Consider the following 23642-nt stretch of genomic DNA (forward strand, 5'->3'; position numbering starts at 1 on the left):
TAGCAGAGGTAGTATAAAACAGACTGTAAAGCACACTGAATTGTTTCAGCCAGTGAGTCTAGATTTGTGCATTGGATCTGGGTAAATCCATGATAAATATTTCAACATGAAATCAATCGATTTGAATAATCACTGTGGCTCACTAAATGATGAATGCTTATATTCCCCCTTGAAGGAATAAATGCAAAGTGCATAAAATGCTGTATGCCAAATGGAGATGATTTAATGAATGCTTGACGCATTCGATGGTGGGTTATGCAGCAGCTTTCAGTAATTACATTTTAAGTTACTGAAGATCCTAATTTATCTCAGTAACAGTCCTAGTGTTCACTAACCTCCTGAGGAATGGGAACGGGAAAAACGAACTGCTTTGGTGTTCAGTAATGAGTGTCATTGTGGGAGATAGCCCACTTACTAGCAAGTCATTTTCTGGGAGTTGTTTTCCTGGACTGATCATAAATGTTAATCTGAAACAAAGGAACACTGTATGCATTATCTCGAAAACAGAAGGAAGAAACAACCTGAAATGAGTATCTGTAGGAAAGGAAAGATAGAGGCTTTACTGTATGGTTGTGGATTACACCATACCTAAGAAGAGCTAAATTTCTCTTACAGTGTAGTGGCACTTTGCATGCAAACTTGGATTTTTCTCAGCTTTTAAATGTTTCATTAGATGGAAAGTTAAATGGTTCCTTTGCTGTGCTGCCATAAAAAAAAAAAAAAAAAAAAAAAAAAAAACCTTGTGTGCATAGTGAGTCCAAGAACTTTGGTCATGTAAGAGCGTTGTTGCATTATCCTTAAATCCAACTTGCTAGTCTTGAGACAGTAGAGGAATTATGTGCATTTAGATGCAGCTACGAATATTACTGCTTTCTTTAAGAAAAGTAATAACTACCACTTTTTTGAAATTGTACTAAGTAATCTAACAGTATGAAAAATTACAGAAGTGAATGTGTGGAAACAAAAACAATGTTTCGAAAGAAATGTTGTAAGATATTCAGCCTAAAATGTATCTTTTCTAAACAGTTATCTATCTCAAACTGGAAAGGAGTTAGCCATAAATTTTACCCTTCACCATAAAGGAGATTTTTTTTTATTTTTTTTTTTTACAAAAAATAAAGTGTTGACAGATATTTACACCATTAAAAATAAGGAAACTGTCTCCATTAGTTGTGTTACTTAAATTTATGCAGGACTGAGTGCTGTGGGGGTGAGTGTAGGAAATAAATGTTGATAATTTATGGGGCTATTTGTAATTAGGAGGTTGAATCTTTTAGTTGTATTTTGTATTAGTAACCTACTTGGCATAATTTAAGTAATGAAAAAAAAACCAACAAAACAGCACAATATTAACTGTCCTGAATGCGCTTGCAGAAAACTCATTTTTGCCCTTTTCTCACTTTTTTTCCATGTCTGTCTTGTATGTTTGATTTGGTGCCAGATGATAAAACATTTAAATTTGGAAGAAAAAGCTTTCTAAAACTCAATAGGCAGTAGGTGAAAAGCAAAAACTCCATAATGGCCCTGTTCCAGGAGGAGACAATGAAGCCAGCAGCTTCAACATTAGTCAACAGCGCCAACATTAGTCTGTCTCTGTCTTTAGTTGAACGCTTCCTTTAAAAGAATTAAAAACAGGGTAAATCCTACTTGTTCAACCATTAAAAGGTGTAGAAGCTAAGTTTATAGATTGGTTGATGTACCAAAGCCTTACCGAGCCATACCGGTGTTACGCTGGAATTAACTAGCAGGATTCTGTTTTTATTTTTAACTTACATATTTTAAGTAGCAGCATCTCTGAAGTGAATTAAATTCTCCATTCACACATCCACTGAGATATAAGTACCTTGAAATTTCCAGTTCAGGCAAAGGATCATCACGATCGGGAATAAAACGGTCTAAGTGCTCAAGAGCAGGTTCTTTTTTTTTTTTTTTTTTTTTTCATGCATGGCAAATAGCATTTTGGTGCTCATTAATCCGTGTCTTCTGGTTTTTGTAATTTTGGAAATCTGAGTTAGCATGTGAAAAGATGAAAAATAGTTACAGGTATGTAGGAATTCGTTTGGGTTTTTTGGAAGGGTGACATTAGTTGTTCATTTCCCATCCCTCAAGCAACTTTGAGGTGTTATTTTACCTGCCTTCATTTCCAACTTTTTGTCTGTAGCATTGCAGTGTTGACTGAAACTAGAACAGGAGAAATAACTTATCTAGCATTAAGTTGTGCTCCAGTAGCTCAGTTTTGACATGGATTCTCTGTGTTGTGTGTGGTACGATTAATATACATTTGTTTTTTTATTCAAATGCTGTAACAGAATAAAACTTATAGGGCTCCAATATTTCTAATAAAGAGAAACTCATTTATTTTGTGCCTTCAGAAAACACGAAGAACCTGTGAGTCAAAATTTAAAACAAACAAACAAAAAAAAAAAAACTGTGTAGCAAGGTTAAAAGAAAAAAAGTAAATCTAAACTGGGATGTTTTCATTCCTTAATGTTACTTTTTTTTTTAATCTGGCTAAGTTATGTTGCTATAAATACATTGTCTAGACAACTTCTACAAGTTACTGAAGCAGAGTTGTAGTTCTCATTCTGTCACAGAGTAGCTAATAGTTAAAATATATGAATTATCTCTAAAGTGAAGATAAGCAGTCGTGGTTTTCTGTGAGATATTTCTGACCTTATTCAAGGCAAGGGAGAGAGTGTCAAGTTCAAGATTCTTTTTGTATAGCACAGTCCTAGCCTGAAAAAAACAACTAGGTTTTTCTGTGTGAAAGTTTCTCTAAATGCAAATGCTAATCTATTGACATAAAATCTTTTCTCTTGCTTAAATATGTGCGATGATAATAGGAAGTGTTTGTTTTATGGTAGGGGGAGACTGAAACAGAAAATGACTTTGTTGCTTTTTTCTTAATTTTTATATATAATTTAACAGTGGTTATAAACTGGAAATGGTGTTTTAAGGAAAAAAATGTCTGGAGGATGTAAAACTAAAAAGTCTTCACACGTTCATATTCAGACTTCTTTTTATGTGAAAAGCAAGTCCTTGCATGCTCAAGCTGATTTCTTGTTACAAACCTGTCTTGGAAAAAAAAAAAAAAAATGGATGGCCACAAAATTTCATTGGTTGGTCTGAAGATTAGGTATTGCATAGAATTCTCAAGGGCAGATGCATACATGCTTATAAGGGCAGATAGGTTTATTTAGAAGGACCTAATGAAACTTCCAAAGTGGAAGTAAGTAGAAATCAGTCAATTAACTTTTTGAGATGTTTTCACTCTATGTCTTTTATAGTCTTCATTTCCTTGTAAATGTTACTTTGCAGAAAAGTGATTGCAGAGATAGGTGGGTTTCTGCTGATTCTTGGAATGGCTTGATTTGATTTGTTAAGGCACCACTCTGCACTCTGGATTTAAACTCAGAGCCTACCGGCATCATCAGGTGTCTTTTTTCTACCTTTAAAGAGGAGGTTAAGTTTGTGTTTTAAAGAGATAGGTTGCATTAATTGACAGCAATCCTAGTTGTATCTCTGCCCGAGACAAGCTGAAGTGTCTTCATTAATTTATTCTATAAAATCTGTATTATTTTATTCAGTTTGTTTTAGTTATTGTAATGTGTGTGCACGTTTTCTCCAGTTGGCAGAACGATAGCCCAGCTGCTGTTGCCCGGACATTGCTCTTTACACAGCCCAAGAAAGAAGCTGGGGCAATGAGCCAGCAGTTGTGCTGCTGTTGTAATTCTGCCCCTGTCAGTGTCTTTGGTTAGTTTGCATGCCTGAAGTACTGCAGAGATAACCTTAGTATTCCCCTTTCTCACCAGAGGAAGAGGGGAAAATGAAAGGAGACTCGGGAGCAGAATTGTAATGTTCCCTTCCATTTCTGAAGTAGGTGCCAAGGAAAGCAGACTATTTCTAAAACTCCAGATAGATTCTGTTCTTTAATCCTTGTTGAGACTGACAGTTACAGTTATGGGAAATTGCTTTGTTGATGTAGAAGTTCAGAAGTTTAGGCCATCTGTCTGCCTTACTACAGAGGTTTGAATGCTTCTGAGATGAGCAATTGTGGGATAGCTTTTCCTATCAAAAAATGTCTGACTTCTGGGAGATGCCGATAAGCAAGATCTCAACTTTACTCGACCATCTAGGAGATCTGTATGGACTGGAAAGGCTGGAGATGGTGAACCTGAATCCTGGAGTAGTGCTGTTAAACTCCGGTGACATGCCAGCTTCAGGCATGTCAGTCTTGGCCACGATCCTACTGTCTTTGTAGGCTGCGCCTCTGAAAGAGCACCCTTGTCCTTGCATGAGCTTGCATGAATTAGGTCATATCCGTAGTATTCAGGGCTACTGCGTAACAAAAGCAAATTACTACTTTCTGGAGCTGTTCTGCAGTTCTGAGTCTGCTTCATATTTTCTGTTATTTGGGTTCAGACAATCTGAAATAGTGTGAAATAGCGGTAACCGAAATAGAGATGAAAATGTACTAGTAAGTGTGTGTTACGGGTCCAGGAAACATAAATAAGAATACTGCCAGCTAGGATGGTATAGGTGAATTTGACGCTTCCAGTATCCATATGCCCTGTCTGGAGTGGATGTTGTTTTACTCTTCCCTCAACTTTTAGTCAGTCAGCTTTTGAAGAGAACTGACTGCTTGCTACAGGAAGAAATGTGTGCATTGCATGGAAGGTCCAAGATTTGCATCTTGGTGTGTAAGGCCAGTTTAAGGCCCAAACTGACAGTGTCATGCCCTAAGTAACATCTAGGAGTTGGTAGTTTGTATATGGATTTGCTATAGGCTGCTTAATCAGCTGTCTTGTTGGTTTAAAAAAAAAAAATCAATTTGAGTGGCGTTAGTAAAAAGTAAAGCAAAGCACAAAGAAAGACTTTGTATTGCCAGGCATTTCTTTGAATGTTGTTTAACATCTAGGACAGACTTCAGAAGATTTTATAGAAGAGCCAAAGCCATCCTAAAAAAGTTGAAGTGAGCAGTTGCTTTTGACACTTAAGGGGGAGAGAGAATGTTTCAGTCGTGCTTTCTTTTTTATATTCAGGCCAACTGTGTTATGCATCTCTTCAAAAATACATATTTCTGTTCATTAACAGCTTTTCTATTTTCTGTTCAATCAAAAATAGAAGAGATTTGTTTTCTGCACTTAAATTTTACAGTCTATTCAGCTGTATTGGGTGCATTTCATATCTTTTGGTTAGTATTAACTGCTAACAGCCAAATTTCTACAAATTTTTCTTTTTCAAGTTCTCACTTTCAGTTGTTTTGGTTTGTGTGTGTGTAGTATTGCATTTCTAAGTGGAAAATTTTAAAAGTCAGGTGTTAAAAAGTTACTACTCAAAGAAATATGAGTGTTCACTCTTACTTTCATGCTATTAAATACCTATTTGTCTAGGCTTAATTTCAAATCTTTGCATGTAAGTGCTTAAAGTTTCTGCTGCACTTTTGTACTAATGGGGTGGAAAGTGTTCCTTTTTGGCCAGGTCTGCAGGAAGAATTTTTCCTTGTTTTTCCTTGATCTTGATGGAAAAGTAAGTAGCTGCTGCTGCTGCTTTTTTTTTTTTTTTAAATACAACATATGTAGTGTATGCAAGCACAAAGTTGTGCACCTTGTGTTTTGCACTTCATTCAGTTTATGTCAATACCAAAACTGTTAAATAGGCACAGTTTTGTTGCTTTGGGAGACTCTAGGTGTCTATCTTTCACCTTGGTGCTAAAGTGCCATTTCATTTATCTGGAGCCTTTTAATAGAAGTACCTGAATAAGAATAATCGTGTTTTGGATCTGCTTTGTGACATATGGAAAAGCTCTGAATTGAACACCTTGCCTTCGGAATGGTGAGCTCTTGCCTGAAATCATATGGCAAAATAGACTGCGCTTCCTGAGAGGTCTGTGCAGTATGTGCTTACAAATGGAAAAATGATAATAATCTTGTGGCTATGGATGAGTGTTTACAGAATTTGGTAAAGGTGCCTTTTTCAGCTTCTGCTGTACCTCTCTTCTGTCTCTTTTGATATATGATGTTACATTTGTACCCTGATAACATTGGTCACAGCAGTCCTTTTTGGTACTCTGATGCAGTAGGTTACTCCTTCCCTGCCAGCTTGCCCTTTAATTACTACCTGTCGCAGGAATGTCTGCAGAAGTGAATAACATGTACTTAGCAACCATTATGGCTGGCCTGAAGGGAGCTGGGAACGATGCCGCTCAAGCTGTGTGGTGTTATTAGGCTCTGTGCTATGCTCAGACTGAAAGCGTGAAGTGCCTGGTGTAATTCTCTCAGCATATCTGAAGGCTGTGATTTTGCTGCTTGGAACAGGATAGTAGAAACACTTTGATGAATGCTCCATTGGTGAATATCGATTTACTATTTTAAACTGTTGAAGTTCCTGATACCTAATGGTACTTAAAGGAGCAGTCCTGACAAGCTGTATGTTTCAAGAGCAACACCCATGCAGGGTAAAATGTTTAAAATCTGCCCAGATTTTGATATGAATTTGCTTTGATTTTGTCCGTGTTTTTGAAAGCCTGACTGTGTGAGTGAAAAAGTCTTAGCTTACTGCTTTCATAAGCAAATTACAATTTTCTGGCTCATTTTCACTCACTGAGAAGGATATCTTATGTGGAATTGACTGACACATTAATTGAGGAACAGTGTTACCATACCCATGCCATAGGAGTTGTTAAACGTGTCACTTATGTATTCATCTTTCCATATCTCATATTTTCTCTGAAAGCAGCAAAAGGAAGTTCAATTTAATCTCTAGATGCAGCCAGTAAAAACACAGTAACCTTTCTTAGGAACTGCATTTTGAGGAAAGGCCACTTGGGGCAGAACTCAAAAAGCTTAGTCTTCTAGCATCCTTTTAATCCTCTCCCTCAGATAAGCAGTAACACCATTTCCCCAAGTAAAGGGAACAGCAGCTCACAGTATTATAGTCTAAATGTAAACAGAAGCGTTAAAGAGGTCTGTGATCTATTGGTGGTACGGGGAAACAGATATATCTCAGAAGTAATGTCAGTAGAAGTACTTGATAAAGTTGAGAATGTATAATCACCTTCTAAATGACTGAGGTTCATTTATTTTTTTTTTAAATCAACTGATATAGTGGAAATCTAACTGTGAACTACTTTTATATGTTTCAGTAAATCTTTCTTTAAAATGCAGGTGGCTTACAGGTTACCAAAGATAATGTAACACACTTGCTTGTCTCTTCATCATGTTATCTTCTGTCTTAAGAGTACCTCTGTAGATCAGATTATTTACTGGAATAAATCTGCAAATTTGGGTGACTATTTTTAAGTTTCTAGTTTGACACTTTAAGATATCATTTTTAAAGGAAACAGAGCTCATGTGTGGAGTCTGAGATGACAGTTTCTGCTTCAGAAACAGTCTGATATTAATTCCAAAGGGCGCATTGGTCTTTTTTTTTCCCGACTCTTTCAACTTTGTTTTTAGGAAATGTTATTTTGTTTCCTTATCTCTCTTAATTTCTTGGATCTGAGTTTCTACATAAATGAAGGTCACGTTGGAAGAGAATTCTGTGTGGCTGTTTCAGATAATCCTTCCTCTCATGCCTCTGTGTCATTGTACAAGCCAGAAATAACACTTTTCTGTCTTCTGAAAGTACTAGCTTTCGTGTTTTCAGACTTCAACAGGATATTTTGTCAGGGAGGGATACGAGGTGGTGTTAGAATGTTTCAGAAACATGGTGAACAAGTTCCTGTTCTCACCTGTGGCCAGTGAACTCCTGAACTCCTATCTGGGAGAGAAGGCACAAAAATGTACTAGAACAAAACTGTAAAAAGTCAAAGCTTTAGTTAGATGGAGGACTGTGATGCTATTTAGATTATTTGTAAATCTAAACTTAGCCAAAAATTACTCTTTCTATTTTTGAGTGACTTAGTATAGGAATGTGGAAGATAAAAGTGAGAATGTCTTTAATAGGGTCAGATCAAATTAACTTCTGAGTGAAACCTCGGCTCTTTTGTTCTTTGCAGTTGCAGATGTATTTGCAAAGTTCTTGGATGCTGATATTTGGAGTTTGATGGCAGCTCTCACCTTATGGCAGTGTATACTCCTCTGGGCCTTGGACTTGCAGCTAATTCCCACAGTAGTAGGATACCAATAGTAGTGCAGTAGTGGTGCATCCTCTGCTTGCTGGACTTTCCCTGTCTGAATGTTCAGACACAGTATATCTCACTTTATTTGCAGTATTTCTCACTGTATTCACAGTATTTCTCACAGAAGATATGTAGACAACTGCAGACAGTTCCGTGAAGGGGGCACGGGGGAAAAGTAATTGTTTTGTGCTCTTGTGCTTTCTAACCTAGCTTGGAACGAGTTCAGAGGAGAGCCACCAAGATGATCAGAGGGCTGGAGCACCTCTCCTATGAGGAAAGGTTGAGGGAACTGGGCTTGTTTATTTTGGAGAAGAGAAGGCTCCGGGGAGACCTCATTGTGGCCTTCCAATACTTGAAGGGAGCATATAAACAGGAGGGGGAACGATTGTTTGTGAGGGTAGGTAGCGATAGGACAAGGGGGAATGGTTTTAAACTGAGACAGGGGAGGTTTATGTTAGATATTAGGAGGAAGTTTTTCACACAGAGGGTGGTGATGCACTGGAACAGGTTGCCCAAGGAGGTTGTGGATGCCCCGTCCCTGGAGGCGTTCAAGGCCAGGCTGGATGTGGCTCTAGGCAGCCTGGTCTAGTGGTTGGCGACCCTGCACTCAGCAGGGGGGTTGAGACTAGATGATCTTTGAGGTCCTTTTCAACCCAGGCCATTCTATGGTTCTATGATTCTATACCTACCATTCACCAACAGTCACATAATCTGCAGTGCTGATTTCTCAGAGGCTATGTGAGGGATTGGCATTCTCCTCACTATAAAGTTGTAAAGAAATATTCTCATATGCAGTAAATAAAAGTTATTTCCATCTGTACCTTGGTTACTAAAACAATTCTAAAATATGGTGGGACACAGATCTTAGTGCTCAAACCTGAAATATAAAGCAGTTGTTTGCCTATTTTCAGGTTAGGTGGAATGGTAGTTATATTATGGCTACAGCATTGAACAACTTGGAGGAGAGTTTACGGCTTATTCTCAGAAGCGGAATCTCTCTGCTGACACATGGGACGTTGTACTGGGCCAATAGCATGACTGCTTCCAGTCAGTCCTAACGCTGCTTGTCATTTTTTATTTCTGTCAGCTGTGAGCAGCATTGAATGGAGTCCAAGATAGAGCATTATCCATTAGTCACAGTTGGAGAGTACTGTGAAATGACAGAGATCTACTTTTGAAGTAGAGATGCACAGTTGGAGTATTTCACTGAATATATTCTATTTTTGTAGTGTGTGGTATGCACAGCTGAGCACTATTCCTGAAAAGAAGGTGATACATACAGCATGTTTATGAACTGTGATTACAGTGAGAGGTAGCGGGACTCTTAGTGTTTTGACTGTGTGTAGTACACTACTTCTGCATCAGAAAGCCTCCATAAAAGCATGGCATTTACTTTTCTCATGCAAACTGGCATCTGCATGTGGTTTAACTTTACTATTAGTTTTTTGTTTTTTTTTTAATTGCTTGATTGTGGTGTTTGGCTGTATGGGTTTTTTTGGTTTTTATTTTTTCCATTTGATGACTTGAATCCTCCCAAACTAACAGGAAGAGATTATCAAATTTACTTTTGGTCTTTCTTAGGCAAGTACCTCAAACAAACGTGAGGTTTCTTCACATTTCTTCACTAGAGCTTCTTACTCTGCCTTGACCTCTCATTCTGCCTCAAGTCCTCAGTGGTTGCAGATCACATACTGGCTACTCACTGCCTGGTTAAATCCATCCTGAAACAAGAGAAAGGAATGCAGTAGCTGTTTGACATGTGGATGCATGAAAATGGATTTTCTGCATATATGAAATACCTTCAGCGTGAAGCAAAATTTCTGGTTGCGGGAGGAGTTTAAGACTACTGTGAACTCTTACCTTTTAAAAAGGTTATTTCATTTCTTGTACTTGATCAAGAAATCACATAGTACATTGTTTTGCCTTCGTGTCTGTTATGTTCATTCTAAGCAGCTGTGACAGTGGAAATGTAAAAGGAGATCCAATGTACCAAGTTTGGACATGGTGTCTAGTGCTGTTCTTTAGTTGGTAATTCAGTTGTTTCTGCAGAGTTAGTTATTTGGACATCAGGTTGCACTTTGTTCTGGAATAATATCAGAAATCATTTTAAGCAGTCAAAAAGGAAAGTCTGAGTATTGTACATAGCCCATTTAGAAGCACTTGCCATTTTCTGGATAGTACTAATTTGTCAACCAGGTATAAAGCAACAGTTGAAAGACTAGAAAACAGCATGTCCGGTCTTTCTTACAACCATCGGAAATAAAGTAAAATTGTTGTTGTTTCCTTCCAATTAATCAATTTTAGTGGCTTACTTTTTAATGTTCTACAATCACTATTCAAAAGGCAAGTTTGACAGTATGCACAAAAAGCTCTTCCTTTGTAGGCTTCAGAAGTGTAGCAATTTTTCATTAAGTTGCTACCTGAAGACAACTTCAGTATTTGGTTTACAGAATGAATTAATGGAGAGAAAGGATTTCATGGATTAGTGTGTGTCTGTGCATGCACTGTGTAGCCTGTCTATGCGTGGACTGGGGGAGGAGGGAAGGAAGGGAAGGAAGGGAGGGAAAGAGAATACAAATACTGGGCCCCAAATTACTATCTGACACCTCTGAAATGAGGAAATGTTAAACAAGTTTGACAGGTACGCAAATGACTGTACATCAAACTGTGATGCTCATACATTTGGGAACCTGTAGAGAACACCTGGGAATTAGCTTATTCCAGAGGAAATCTCACACTTTCAGAAAAGTTCCAGTGATTATTCTGAAATGAAAAAAAAATACTGTTAAACTGAGGTAAATCCTACCTAAGCAAAGATAAGCAGTGTTCAGATGTGACACTTGCCTGACCTCCAAATTCACTCCAGCTGCTACAACAGACAGGCCTTAAGTTCCTATGCAGGACTCATTAGTGCAAAAAAGATCTTAAAGGAAGGGATAAACTTTTCTTTTGTTTAACTTACCTTTCTTAGCATAATGTCATTTTGAATTGAGGACTCTTAATATGCGTCATACTAATGATATGCCTCCTTCAGTTTGCAGCTCATCTAGTGAAGAACAAGTACCCACGGGTCTGCATCCTAGATGGAGGAATCAACAAGATCAAGCCAACTGGTCTCCTCACTGTTCCTTCTCCACAAATATAAGTGACTGTAAATGTTCAGGATGATCTGTCTGAATAGGCAAGTCTTACAGTACAGCATCAATATTCTGAACCCAAAGGGCATTACGGTGACTCTGCTATACAATTTCTGAGTGATCAGTATCTCACCTTGCACATCAAGAGCAAAGTTTTATGATTGTTCTTTGGTATAGACCTTTATCTGAACAGATGAAGAATGTGAATATTCCGGTTTTCTGAGAAACTTCTTTCAGTGTTGATGTAGTGCAAAACTGGCTGAGCTCATCTGAACTCATTTAGCATTTGGTATCTTAGAAATTTTTCTGCAGAATGAAATAAACTGGCAATTGATTGCCCTAAGCTGTACTTAAATTGTTTTTCAAAAATATTTTACTGTGAATATTGAAGGTAATAAGCTGAAATTGTCATGTGTATCAAAGAAAGAAAAAATGTGTTCACTCATTTAAAATAATAATTGCTGTATTTTGTGACCTACTTCTTTTTTACTTTTTTTTTTGAAAGCATTTTTCATCTGGATTGGAAATAAAGATATCTCCTAGATTGGAGATTGCTGTAGGAGCTGCTGCAAAGTCAATCCAAACTGTATCACGTGCTGCAGAAGAGAAGAGTTACTTTTAAGTGGAGAATTTAACATTCAATTTCCTGAAACATGGCAAACACAACTGTTTCTTAAACAATTATTGCACCAGAAACAGATTCTTGGCAATGCTGTGTCTATGACAATAGATTGGTTGCTCCACAAATAATAAAGTTTCTGTGTTAGAAGCTCATGCCTTAAAGAGAAACAATGCAGTTTTAATTTTCATACGAAAACAGTTCAAAGAAATCTTTAATACAGGAAAACCAGTTGTTAAAATGTAAGATGGACGGTATGTCTCTGAACTTATTTTTTTCCCAATTCCCACTTACTTTAGATGGACAGTAAGAAGAAGCTTTTCCATTTGTTTCTGCATTTTTCAAGTTTAGAAAACACTGGTGTAAGGCTTAATAAGCACTGAAACTTGGAGTAGAAAATACGATTTGTAAAAAACCTGATTACAGTTGTGTATTATTTTCATTGTGAGTTTGACACCATGCTCCTTATTAAAACAAAACCTGAGACAGTACTTTTCTTAATACAACCTTACTGTTAGGATAACAAGGACCTACCCTGAGAGATAATGACTGGTTATCATACACCTTAGTTGAGGATTTTCTGTCATGATTGGTTTATAGCTTGGCAAATAAGAATATTGCATCATTTTAATTTGTCACAAGAGATTTCCAAGACAAAACAGTTGTGAAAGGAGAGAAGAGGTTATTGAGAAGGCTGTGAACTCAGGTCATGAACATTCCCTGTAGATCACAGGCAAGATGGTTACTTGCTTTTGTTTTCCGTTTCATTATTTTTTAACTGATACCATGGAATATGAGGCTTTGTGGAAGGTGTTGAAAGAGGAAGTCTTGTTTTCTCCTATGCGATGACCAGAAGATCTTAATCTGAATCTTCAGAAGCTAGCCTCTCTGGAGTTAGTGCTGTCTCCAGGGAGGTTTAGTCTTATCACAGCTGTTACTTTGCAAACCATAGTGGAGAAGTATGATGAGTGAAAAGAATATAGGGCAAAAAAAGCACCATTCATCTCTCTTTATCTTAGCTGTGATTTGTCTTTAAGAAAGTGGAGTTACAGTATGCTGATGTATATGGACTTTGTTAAGTGTAATGTCAGCATAATATCCTGACTCTTTCAAGAAGTTTTTTACTCTTTAAAAATCCAAGATCTTTGGTAGAGTGACTGGATAAGGGAATCAGAAGAAAAACCTAGGGAGAGTTGATCACATTTCTACATCAGCAGAAGCTTTCTGCAAGAATGTCTGGCAAGGCCTTTCAGTTAGCTTTAAAAGTGGTGTGAAAACAGAGAGGAGAATTGGGCAAACAACAAGCTTGCTAATAAAACAAAAAACCATCCCGTTGATCAAACTTTTGTTTGGCTACTTGGAGAAAGAAAGTCTTTGCAGTGCTCAGTGACAGAAAAGAAGTATGGAAGTGTACAAGTGGGGCCCTAGAGAACCAGTTCTAACCATGGTCTGTGGTGAATTCATTGATAGATAAGACATCATCCCAAATGCTTAACAGTAGCCAGAAAGCTCACCCAGTGTATCGGTGATTGTAATAGAAGAAATGAACAAAACAAGTTATTCCATCACAGAAATAAATGTCATGGTACATTTTAAATACAGCACAGGGGCATAACACCAAAGAAAACAAAAAAGATGCATGGGATACAAAACAGTCAGAATGAGATCTTCATCTTCTAAAAAGAGGCAACTAATACAGAAAATGTTTTATTTTCCCAAAAGTACGTCCTTAAATTGTGGAATTTGTTGCCAGAAGAGACCAAAAGTGTGAAAATACTCATAAAGAAGAATTACAGAGCTTTGTGGGAGAGCTGAGTCTTGTCCATGTAAACACAATGTTTTATAAACAGTCTTCAACTCAAGGAATTTTTGATGTATTGACTAACTGAGACAGAGAGAATTATACCAGAATAAGATTTCACACTGTTTCTTGCATTACCTTTTATGTGCCTAGTACAGCAGTTCAAGTAATGTTGCATTTATTAAATAGATTATATCGTATACATATAAAATACAATATTATATATAATATTATAGTATATGTATAGTTATATAAAAATTACATTTAAGCCCATCTTGTCTTTTCCATCTCCTTTATTACAGGTACTCAGAAAAGGACTGTAAGCCCAAAGAATAGAATGCCTTTAAGAAAATAGGATTTTTTTGTGTCCCCAGCTCCTCTTTCCTTTAGTAAGAAAGGTAGGAAGCATTCAGTATCTCCTGCAGCTAATATTTAGAGTGAGAAGCCAAGTTATCTTCTGAGTAAAATATACTTCAGCAGATTCAGCACTTCCTTTTTGACTAATACATGTTTTTATTATTTAAATATTGAACATTATAGATTTCATCCATAATACCGTTCAGTTTCAGCTTTGAATTTAGTTAAGTAAGATTCGAGTCTTATATATTCCATTTGTGTATGGATATATTTTTGACACAGAACTTAAAAGCTGCCATTAAGAAAGAGATCGTGTTATAAAGTGATGTTTATATGCATTTCTCTGGAGAAGTTGTGAGAGGATGGGTGAAAAAGCAGTAAATGTCAAGAACTGCTATACAACACTGACTTTCCCACGTAAATAGAACTACCTGGGAAGTTCTGTAGCTAACAGTTGCAGAAGTGCCAGTTGCTGGTATACCTATACTTACCACTTCAGTCAGCATTTTTGAAACTGTGCCTATAAATCAGCACACCATGTCTGGATTCAATTACATTAGACAAATACTCAGTTACAAAAATAGCTTTGAACTCCTTAACCATAGAAAAGGGATACTCTTGCATTTTGTTGTAATTTCTCGTTAGATAATTTATCTTGGTTTTGTGGTGGTTCTGCAGTTTAAGAAATGAGCATCAAGACACGTTTACTCTGTTATTCTGCCAATTTTGGCAGTACTCTGGTGGAACAAGCAGTTGTCAGTTTTCATAGAACTCTTGGGAGATTTCTGGAGGCCAGGTTATTTTATCACGCTTCTTTCTGGTAGCATTGTTTGTCCAACAATGCAATGCTCATTCTTTGTTTTAGACTACAGCTGTATACCAGGGAGATCTAGTAGGAGCAAATAACTACCATTCTTCTGAGCTGATGTTTTCTGCTGCTAGAAGAAAAATATCTCAGCTAAATATTTCCCACTGTTTGGACTGGAAAAATGCAATGTTTCCCAAACTGTTTTTTGTCCTACAGTTTTGAAGACATACTGAAGCTGCCCCAGCCACCTGTGCCTGTAGTTTCCTGCCGGGGCAGCTGAGCTCCCCACAGAACATTCAGGTGCGCATCTAGGGACGACAGAGCAAAGGAGATGAAACCTTCCTTTCTCAGTCTTGCATCTGTTGGTCACTGTAGGCAGTTAAATAATTGCTGTTAAACTAGAGTGTCCTTTGAGAATGTTATTAGACTTTGTTTCTATGTCATTGGTTTTTGTTCTTTTTAAAGTAGATAATTGTTATTTTTAAACGTTAGCATGTTTTCCATTTTAGATTTGTATTCTCCTTGTTGACAATATAGAGTATTTCATAGACAGTCTTTCTAATATTTCTGACACAGAAATTATAACCACAGCAGCTAAGCACATACAAGTACGTATTCTTTTACTTATTTCTTGTTCTGATCTCCTGAATTATTTGTATGAGTGTGATGAGCTCACTTATTTGTTGGAATGGGCAAAGAGTTAATTTTAATCAACATCCTTTCCTTGTGTCTTTTTCCAGGCTTTAAGCTATCATTGTATTGTGCAGGCGTAATACAATGGTGCAGTGTCTTTTCTGTGACCTTCTGGATGCAGTTGAGTATTTCCTGAGTTTTTTAGATCTGCCATCCCTTCTTTATGAGTATTACCTTTCATGTGAGGACTTGACTTCTCCCACCTTTGTTGTCTTCCTAAGAGCCTACTCTAGGTGTGCTGGTGATCAGGTTCTTATGAGACAGTTGTATGTTACAGTCAGTTAGCGAGGCTTCTCTTGCTGCTTTATTCAGCAGAGGAAGATGGATATTAGAACATCTCTTAGCTGGAATTCAGAGCTGCATCACACACAGTTCAAATAACAGTTCAGAAAGGTAGTGTGTGAGAGCCTGTTAGTTTTGTGGCCGGAGACATACTTACTGTTCCTGTTTGCAGGGCATTGATGTTGTCCAGAATATCCATTCTGGAGATTTAATTTGTTTATTACTTTGCAATACTTGATGGTTTGGGTAGTGTGTTAGGCTTTCTTCTTTTAAAATGAAAGCTATCTCTTTCTTTAGCTTTCTCAGTGTTGATATTTTGCTTTTTTGATCTGGGAATTGCATGGGGATAAGGGTGGCCGTTTCTAGTGACTCCTGTTTCTAGTTATCGTTTCTTTGATGAAGACTCATACTGGTCTCTCTCAGTGTTATGTTGGAAGCTTAATCACTGTCATTAGTCATCTTGCTATTGTTGATTCCTTATCCTGGCCGAACTTGCAAAGGTTGACTGAAAGAATTATTATTCCTCCCATAAAAGTGTTTCTTTCCAAGGCAAGTAGTGAAACTTGATGCACTGCATGCAAAGGAGCAGGAACTACAGGCAGTCAGCACGAGGTGAGGAAAGTCTATGTGTGTGGCACCAGGTGTGAAATCAAGGCACAGGCCTTGACTACGCTGGAGTGCGCACTGTGGGGAGATGCCTGGTGCTGTCTCCTTTCCATCCAGCTCCACGCACAAGGGTGGACATCCCCTCCCTAACCCCTGGCTTGCATGAAACTTGAACTGCACTGGCTGAGCAAGCACCAGATTTTTGTATTCGACTGGCTAAACTATAGACTTTCCTTTTTGTTTGAATCCCAAGCTATAATGCTAGTATTGTCATTCTTTTAAATTTCCAGTCTTGGTAAAGATGTGATGCCAGAAAACGTGTTCTGCTTTGGAAGTAGTGTTTCATCTGCCTTTCAAGTAACCATGAGATTTAAAGATTGCTAATGGTAGTACCTTTTAAGCTATCTCACTAAATTACCTGTTGGACAACCGTCCGCATTCTTTGACAACAGCATCTGTATTCTGTGAAGTTATGTTCAAAAATACATCTTATACTACCATCATCATGTGGAGCATAATTCAGTATTTCACTGTGGCTGTCTTGTTTTATCAGCATTTAATGGAACACCGTTACACAGAGTTTAAAGAGAAACTGGTTGAAAAAAAAAATAAAATCAAGAGTATTATTACCATTAGATACATTTCTAATTAGTTCTTGTAAAGCTTTCTCCAAGATCGTGTTTAACCATAGTGTAAATCAATGTTCAAGTTAACCTCTGGTAGTTGTCTTGCATGTGATGATAGAGTGACACCAGTGCACGCACTGTTGTAATTTTTTTTTTTTGTCCTAGTGATAATTCATCAAGTGCTCTAGAAGCTGTATCCCATAACATATAGATACTAAGAGAGTTTCCAGACACAGTAATCTGTGTGAAAGAGCAGACACAGTAGAGCAACCCAGTGATCAGCGTGGTAGTCATTGTTTTTAATGGAATAACCCAGAGAAAAGTTGTAGATCACTGTTTTGTTTAATACTTCCTAACTAAAGCAGCATTAAATTTTTCTCTTCTTTGGCAGTCTAAGGTTATCTGGCATTATATCACTTTAAGGAGTTGTAGCATCTGGCGTTATCAGCTCTTCCCGCTCAGCTGGCCGAGGAAGTAAAGTCCTGTGAGTACAGAGCAGGTATATTGATTTTTTTTTTTTAAGAGATCGAGTGAATATGGCAGTAGTTTGCGTTGTTGGGCTATTAATGTGTGCCTTGATACAAACTTTTGATGCCTTAGGTTGTCTGAGTGACTCATTCCCCTGACTAAAATGAGCTAATAACCCTTCTTAATGTTACTCGGTCTGGGACAAAGAAATGTAGTGAGTACCATGACCAATTAGAATGCAAGAACACCAGGACAATGCAGAGCCTTAGAATAACTTTCCTGGAAGCAAGCTGTTTCACTGGGAGGCCACAGGTAGATGGTAACATGAATTCTTCATGATTAATTTTGTAAACTATCCTTTTCCTAGTAAATATGTTTTAACGAGTTTAATGAGTTTGTTTTAACACCTCCTGAACTATTCACTGTAGCTATTCATGTATTCACGAATATTGCTGGTAGGTAGCAGTATTCATGAAGGAGCCTTTGTATTACAAAGCTCGCTATACTTGATTAGTTACATCCAGCCATCCAGCTAGCGTATACTAAATGTTCTTGCATGATTAGTGAATAATAAAATCTGATCAATTGTCAATGACTGAAGTTTGTCTTTATTGTTAATCAAGATTGGAACCTTTTGTAAAACTGCCTAATAACAAGCTTTAAAGGTCTAGAATACCAACAATAAAATCATAGCTTCCCTTATAAAGCAGAGTTCAGAAGTGTAATGAAAATATTTCTGTTACTGTTTTCAGTTCTTCTCTTTTAGCAGTTCAAGTAAGTTTGTTTTGTGCAGGGAAGTTATGTGTAGAAGAGGGAAAGCAGATCAGTTTGCACAGCTCTTTCATGTCTTTCTATGGTTTGTTAAGGCATAAAACCCCTGCCTCAGCAGTACTGAGACACCAGATTCTTTTTGCTTTTGTTTTCTTACGGCTTCTCAGTGGGAAAATGCAGGCACTGAGGCCAGTATGAGGGCTTAGTAGTGAGGGGACTAATCTCACTAGAAGGTTTATATGTTATGCTAAAATATCACACACTTTGAAGCATCAAGCTTTTAGGATAGGTCTCTTTTTCCTAGAGAGGACTTTATCTTGTTTGGGAGGTTAGTGCAAAATTCTGGCACTGGTGAGCAGAAGAGCAGCGTAGTCTATCTTCTGATACACAATTAGAATTACTACTTTAAAACACGTTTTTGGTCCTGGAGATTCAGAAATATACTTTTATGGAGCATACAATATTCAGCTTCCTCAAAATAGTTAAATTTCTGGCCATTATATTGATTAATTTGATTTGCCGTGGTTCAGTTCCTACCCCAAATTCATTTTTTTCCCAGTCCCCTTGAAACTTGAATGAGCTGATATCTCTGATTTTAATCCTTTATTTCAAGGGGAATTGTTCTTACAGGCAATATTTCTCCATCCTCAAAGAAATAGGTGACATCAGTTGCAGCATGTTAGAAGGGATCTTGGCAAATCTCTTCAATATGACGTGTCCTCAGTGTAGGACCAGTTCAGAGTTCTGTGGCTGTAGATCTTCAGGAATTGAAACATTCCCGTCCCAGACCTGAAAAGACACTGCATTTATAGTAAGTACCTTAGGAATGAATGTGAATAATTTGGTTTACTATAGTTTACAGCACTGTAGTTATCAAACTGCTATCTTTAAACTGGCAGGGCTCTTAAAAACTCACAGATCTTTTTGTAAGATCTTCTGAACTCAGCTAGCCTTCTCTTCTGAGAACCAGGTACATTCATTACATGATGTTATGATGCGGAGTACCAATAACCAAAAATCATAAAACCATGACAAATAGCTAGGAGGAATTGGAATAATAAGAATTCCTCCTTTGCAATATCTGCATAGGCAAGTATTACATGGAGAATTTAAGATTTATATATGCATAAATCTGAAGGCTTTACAAAAGTACATAAGTGTTCTTGCCATTTGATGCAGAGAGAAATTGCACCATCAGAAGTTGCAATTATTTTTGAAGGATAAACCAGCTAAATGGGCAGAGTTAGAAGCCAGTGCTGTTGTAATGCACCTGTAATGTATCAGTTGTTCAGACTGTTCTCACTGCTTTTGAAATGCCTCGTACCTCTTGATACTGTGTGCATATGTATGTTTGCTCTGCGTTTCTTTTTAATGTCCTCATAGGTAAACAGTATTTGCCCAGGCTTCCTTGTGCTCTTTCACCCTGCCTGATAGTGATGCGTTCCAGACCTGCCCACTCACCCTCCAGGATTTAATTTAACTTTTCACGGGCTCTTAGTTTTTGCTCACCTTCACTGTTGGAAGCATGTGAGAGATTTTCTTTCTCGAAGAGTTTTTAATGCTCTCATTGTATGACCTACTCCTGGAAATTGCTTGCTCCTTATTAGCAGATGCCCGAAGCCACTGACATTAGCATCCCGGGCTTGTAATGAAAGGAGATTGCTGCCATGGAAAGGGAAGGGAGAGAGAAATGGAAAATTCCTCTCAGCGCCTCCCCTGGAAAGGCAGCTTTCTCATAATGAATCACCAAGAGAAGTCTTCATGATGATGGATGGGGACCAGTGGGGGTGGCAGGAGAGAGTTGAAGGCAACAGGGAGTTATTCTCTAATTATTCTTTCCTGACAAGGTAGAATAACAGACACATAGGGCTGTGCTTCAAACTACTGCCTCTTGCACTCTGCTCATTACAGAAGCGCCAGCGTCCCTCGTGGACTAGGGCTGCTCTTGGGTTATCACACCCTGAGACAGTGGCTTTAACTGTCACATCCCATTGTGGCACAGACAAGATGGCTGCTTTTTTTTTTTTTTTTTTTTTTGTGAAGTAGTGGAAAAAAAGAATACACATAGTGAAAGAACTCAAGCAGTCTCACTGTGTGTGCTACACATAAAAGTTGCACAATGAGCAGTTACAGTAGCTAGTACTCTAAGCACATGAGCGTCAGGAAGCTAATATACTGAAGTTGAATATTTCCATTATTTCTGGTGGTTATATGGTAAATGCCAAAAAAAAAAAAAAAAAGAAGAAATCCTCAACGTTTCATTCTTCCATCTCTTCTCACTTAATTGATGCTTCTTCCTATTCTGTTTCATCTATTCTATGTGATACCCTTCGATTCGAATGAATCCTGTCAAGCTTGCAGTAGAACAGACTTCACATGCTCATCAAACCTGCTGAGAGTTCAGAGTACTTAAGGCTGAATAAATACTGCATTCTGGTGATGACAGACTGGTCACCATGATGCTGTCTTACAGAAAGGAACTGTACTGTTTTGGCTAATGGAAGTTTTTCTCTTGCAGAGTCCTTGAACTTCTTTGCCTTTGGGTCTAGGTGCAAACATAAATATGTGCATAAATGTGCAGTGATTGAGTGTTTTGCATTATTGTACCTTATGTGTGTGTATGAGAGTGCATCCAAGGAAGGAAAAGGCAGGTATCTAGGTGCCAAAGGAGAATTGATGGTCCAGGCAAACTGGCCACATCCCTTTGCCTGTTATGAGAAGCCAGGGCCATTGTACATCTGTTCAGTTGCTATAATGTTCTTTTTGTCCTGTTGCAAAGCCTCACCTGTTGGATGTGTAACATCCTCGTATATTGTTATAGTGATGAATTATTGCAGTTTTGTGCAAAAACTTGATAGTTTTCTGTGAGCTACTTGGTATGAACAAGATTAAGTAAAGTGTTCTTTGTCCAACAGCAGCCGCTTGTTGTAACATAGCCAATTTTCAGAAATGTTCAGTTATTTACACATAGGTCTTGTGAAAACCTGAACCTGACATTAAATGGGACCCAGATTCATGAAAATCTGGCCTTCACACTCGTTGCTAAACACTTGAAAAAAAATTGGACTTGAGCTTGGAAAATTCGTCCTCATAAAGATCAGGATTTACATACAGCTTGTTTGTAAATGGTTTCAGTGGGAAATGCTGGCAGAGCCATCCCTCTAGTGTTAATTGTTAACCTGTTTTGCAGGCCACCCATTCTGCCGTTGCAGTAGAACAAACCTAAATGGAATGGGTCATTCATTGCCCAGATCTCCATTACTGATTTCTCTTAGCTGATGGGGGGGGATGTTGTCTCTTGCATCTGTTTTCATTCTGAAACCTTAAGCTGGCTACAAAATCCTTTTAAAGTCTCTGCTGCCTGTTTCAGATTTCATTTGCAAGGGAGTGCCTTTTAATAGGAGTTCTTAACAAGTTCAGATGTTAGCAAGCATGAAGCTTTCCCCATGCTGTTTTACTGATTCAGCAAGATACTTATGCAGATGATCAGAGGCACCATCAGGTTGAAGATAATGTCATGACTCCTAGCTTAAGTTAGGCTTAAATACCTTAAATACTTTATTCAGATCTGCCTTGAAAAAATTATCAGGGATGATCAAAACGTGAGGCTTTGCCTGAATCCTATCAAAGACCTGAGGACTCTCTGTTGTGTTGCTATTTTGTTTTATTAAATCAAAATTAAAAATACCTCGCGTTGCTCGGGAGTCTTCATCGGGTTAAGGAATACGAGATAATAATAATAATGATGGTGGTACTTTGACAGAAAGAGGAGAGAGCAGAAACAATCAAAAAGGAAAATGGAGAAACACCACCCGCCAGCAGCCTGAGTAGTATTCACACAACCCCCGGAACTGCTCTCATTCAAATAACACGTCCCGCTTGCGAGCAGTTACTGTCAGAGAGAGGAGGAGCCCGTCTTGGCTGTAGCTGCTGAGCTGCAGTCTACAGCTAGGTAATGTTTTGTTTCAGGGGCCTGCTCTGTGGGAGGTAGTGCTTGTGCAGAGGCTGTCTTTGCTCTTGGCTTTAGCAGTAGCGTAGCCTCCAAGGAAAAAAATTATCTCATTAGCTCTTGGCGAGGAGATGGTGTACAGCCAGAGCAGTCCACATGTGCACAGCGTGGTCTTCGTCTCACTATACAATTTGTAATTGCTGATTGCTTTTTGGCTGTTGTTGAAAGCCTGCCTGTCAATCCCCAGCTAGAGTGCAAAACAGTAAGTTATCATCCTCCCTCATCTCCAGTCTAGTTCAGCATGAGCTCTACAAAAGAGACTGTAAAGTCTCACTGCAAGAGAGGTTCATAACCTTTGGTCATATACAGATCTCCAAAAATATAAATTAAATTGCCAAAGGATCATCCCGAAGTGAGATTTTGTGTATGAGTGCATACATACTTAATGCGTTTCAGAAATGCTTTTTCCTCTCACTTTTTTTTTTTTTTTCGGCCAGTGTGTTTTAAAGACCTTTCTTTCCTTCTGTTTGTTTTCTTTGGGTTTTGTTTTTGTTTTTTTAATGCTATAACCATGGAGCTTGGGAAGTGGGGGGTTTTCTCATACCTAGATTGGTTCATCTTATGTAGTGATGTTCTTACAATCCACTAGTAACAGTTATCCAGGCATGCTTTAAAAAATTTATAAGAAAAATGTACTTGGAGCAAAAACTGTTTTTTATTTTACCTTTAGAAAGAGAAGTATTAAGGAAATTGAAATTATTATAAAATAATTTCACCGAGATGGTTAAAAGCTTGGAAAGCTCAAATCAGTGAAAACAAACGAGTATGCAGAAGAGAGGTAATAAAGTATAACAGATATTATATCCAGATTTGTCAGTGGGTCAGTCAAAATTGTGAAATTTGGAAAAGAATTATCATTCAGAGTGCTTAGCCCCAGCCCTGGTTCCTTCTCAAGCCTGTCCTGTAAGCTCGTGGTTTTCATATCCATACATAGTCTCTCTTTATTTGCCTCCAGTGCTGTCTTCCTAGGTGTGTGTGTGGTCCTGAAAGCAGAAACAGCGCTTATAGAAAGTGTGCACAATACATTGTGTTATCTGTTATTTCAAGTGGTAACTAATTTTTTTTTTTTTTGACAAGTACATACTTCCAAATATAATGACATTACAATTAACTGTAAATGGCAAATTCTCTGAAATCAGATTTGAAACTCTCATGCAGGAGAAGGAAGGAAGGAGAATCCAGAGTTCATATTTCCTGCATTTCTTCAGGATTATCTCTTCAAAACTGGGAATCTGTGTCTTGAACAAACTGAAGAGTGTGAACCTGCTGATCTCTGATATACTGGCGTCCTTGCCAGACCAGAAAGTAGTATGTAAGATTCTCTATTTCTGTACATTTCCAAG

The 23642-nt window shown here is 37.9% G+C and overlaps 1 protein-coding gene across 29 annotated transcripts in view; it reads left to right on the forward strand.

The window, feature by feature from the left end:
- TBCK (TBC1 domain containing kinase) overlaps positions 1–23642 on the forward strand; it is a 119190-nt gene that overhangs the window by 82640 nt on the left and 12908 nt on the right. For 18 of the 29 annotated variants that reach the window (XR_002438669.1, XR_002438668.1, XR_002438687.1 and 15 more), the window contains exons 26-29: positions 11157–11303; positions 13982–17550; positions 18944–19101; positions 22054–23607. Coding sequence is in view for 1 of the 29 variants with exons in the window: in XM_021396811.1 (XP_021252486.1) it covers positions 11157–11267 (111 nt within the window). In the remaining 28 variants the exon portion in view is untranslated. Of the gene's footprint in view, positions 1–11156; positions 11304–13981; positions 18112–18943; positions 19102–22053; positions 23612–23642 lie in introns of those variants that run through there. The other 11 variants (XR_002438682.1, XR_002438670.1, XR_002438680.1 and 8 more) reach the window with 11 other exon arrangements.

Source organism: Numida meleagris, chromosome 4 (assembly GCF_002078875.1).
Source record: "Numida meleagris isolate 19003 breed g44 Domestic line chromosome 4, NumMel1.0, whole genome shotgun sequence".
NCBI classification, from domain to species: Eukaryota; Metazoa; Chordata; class Aves; order Galliformes; family Numididae; genus Numida; species Numida meleagris.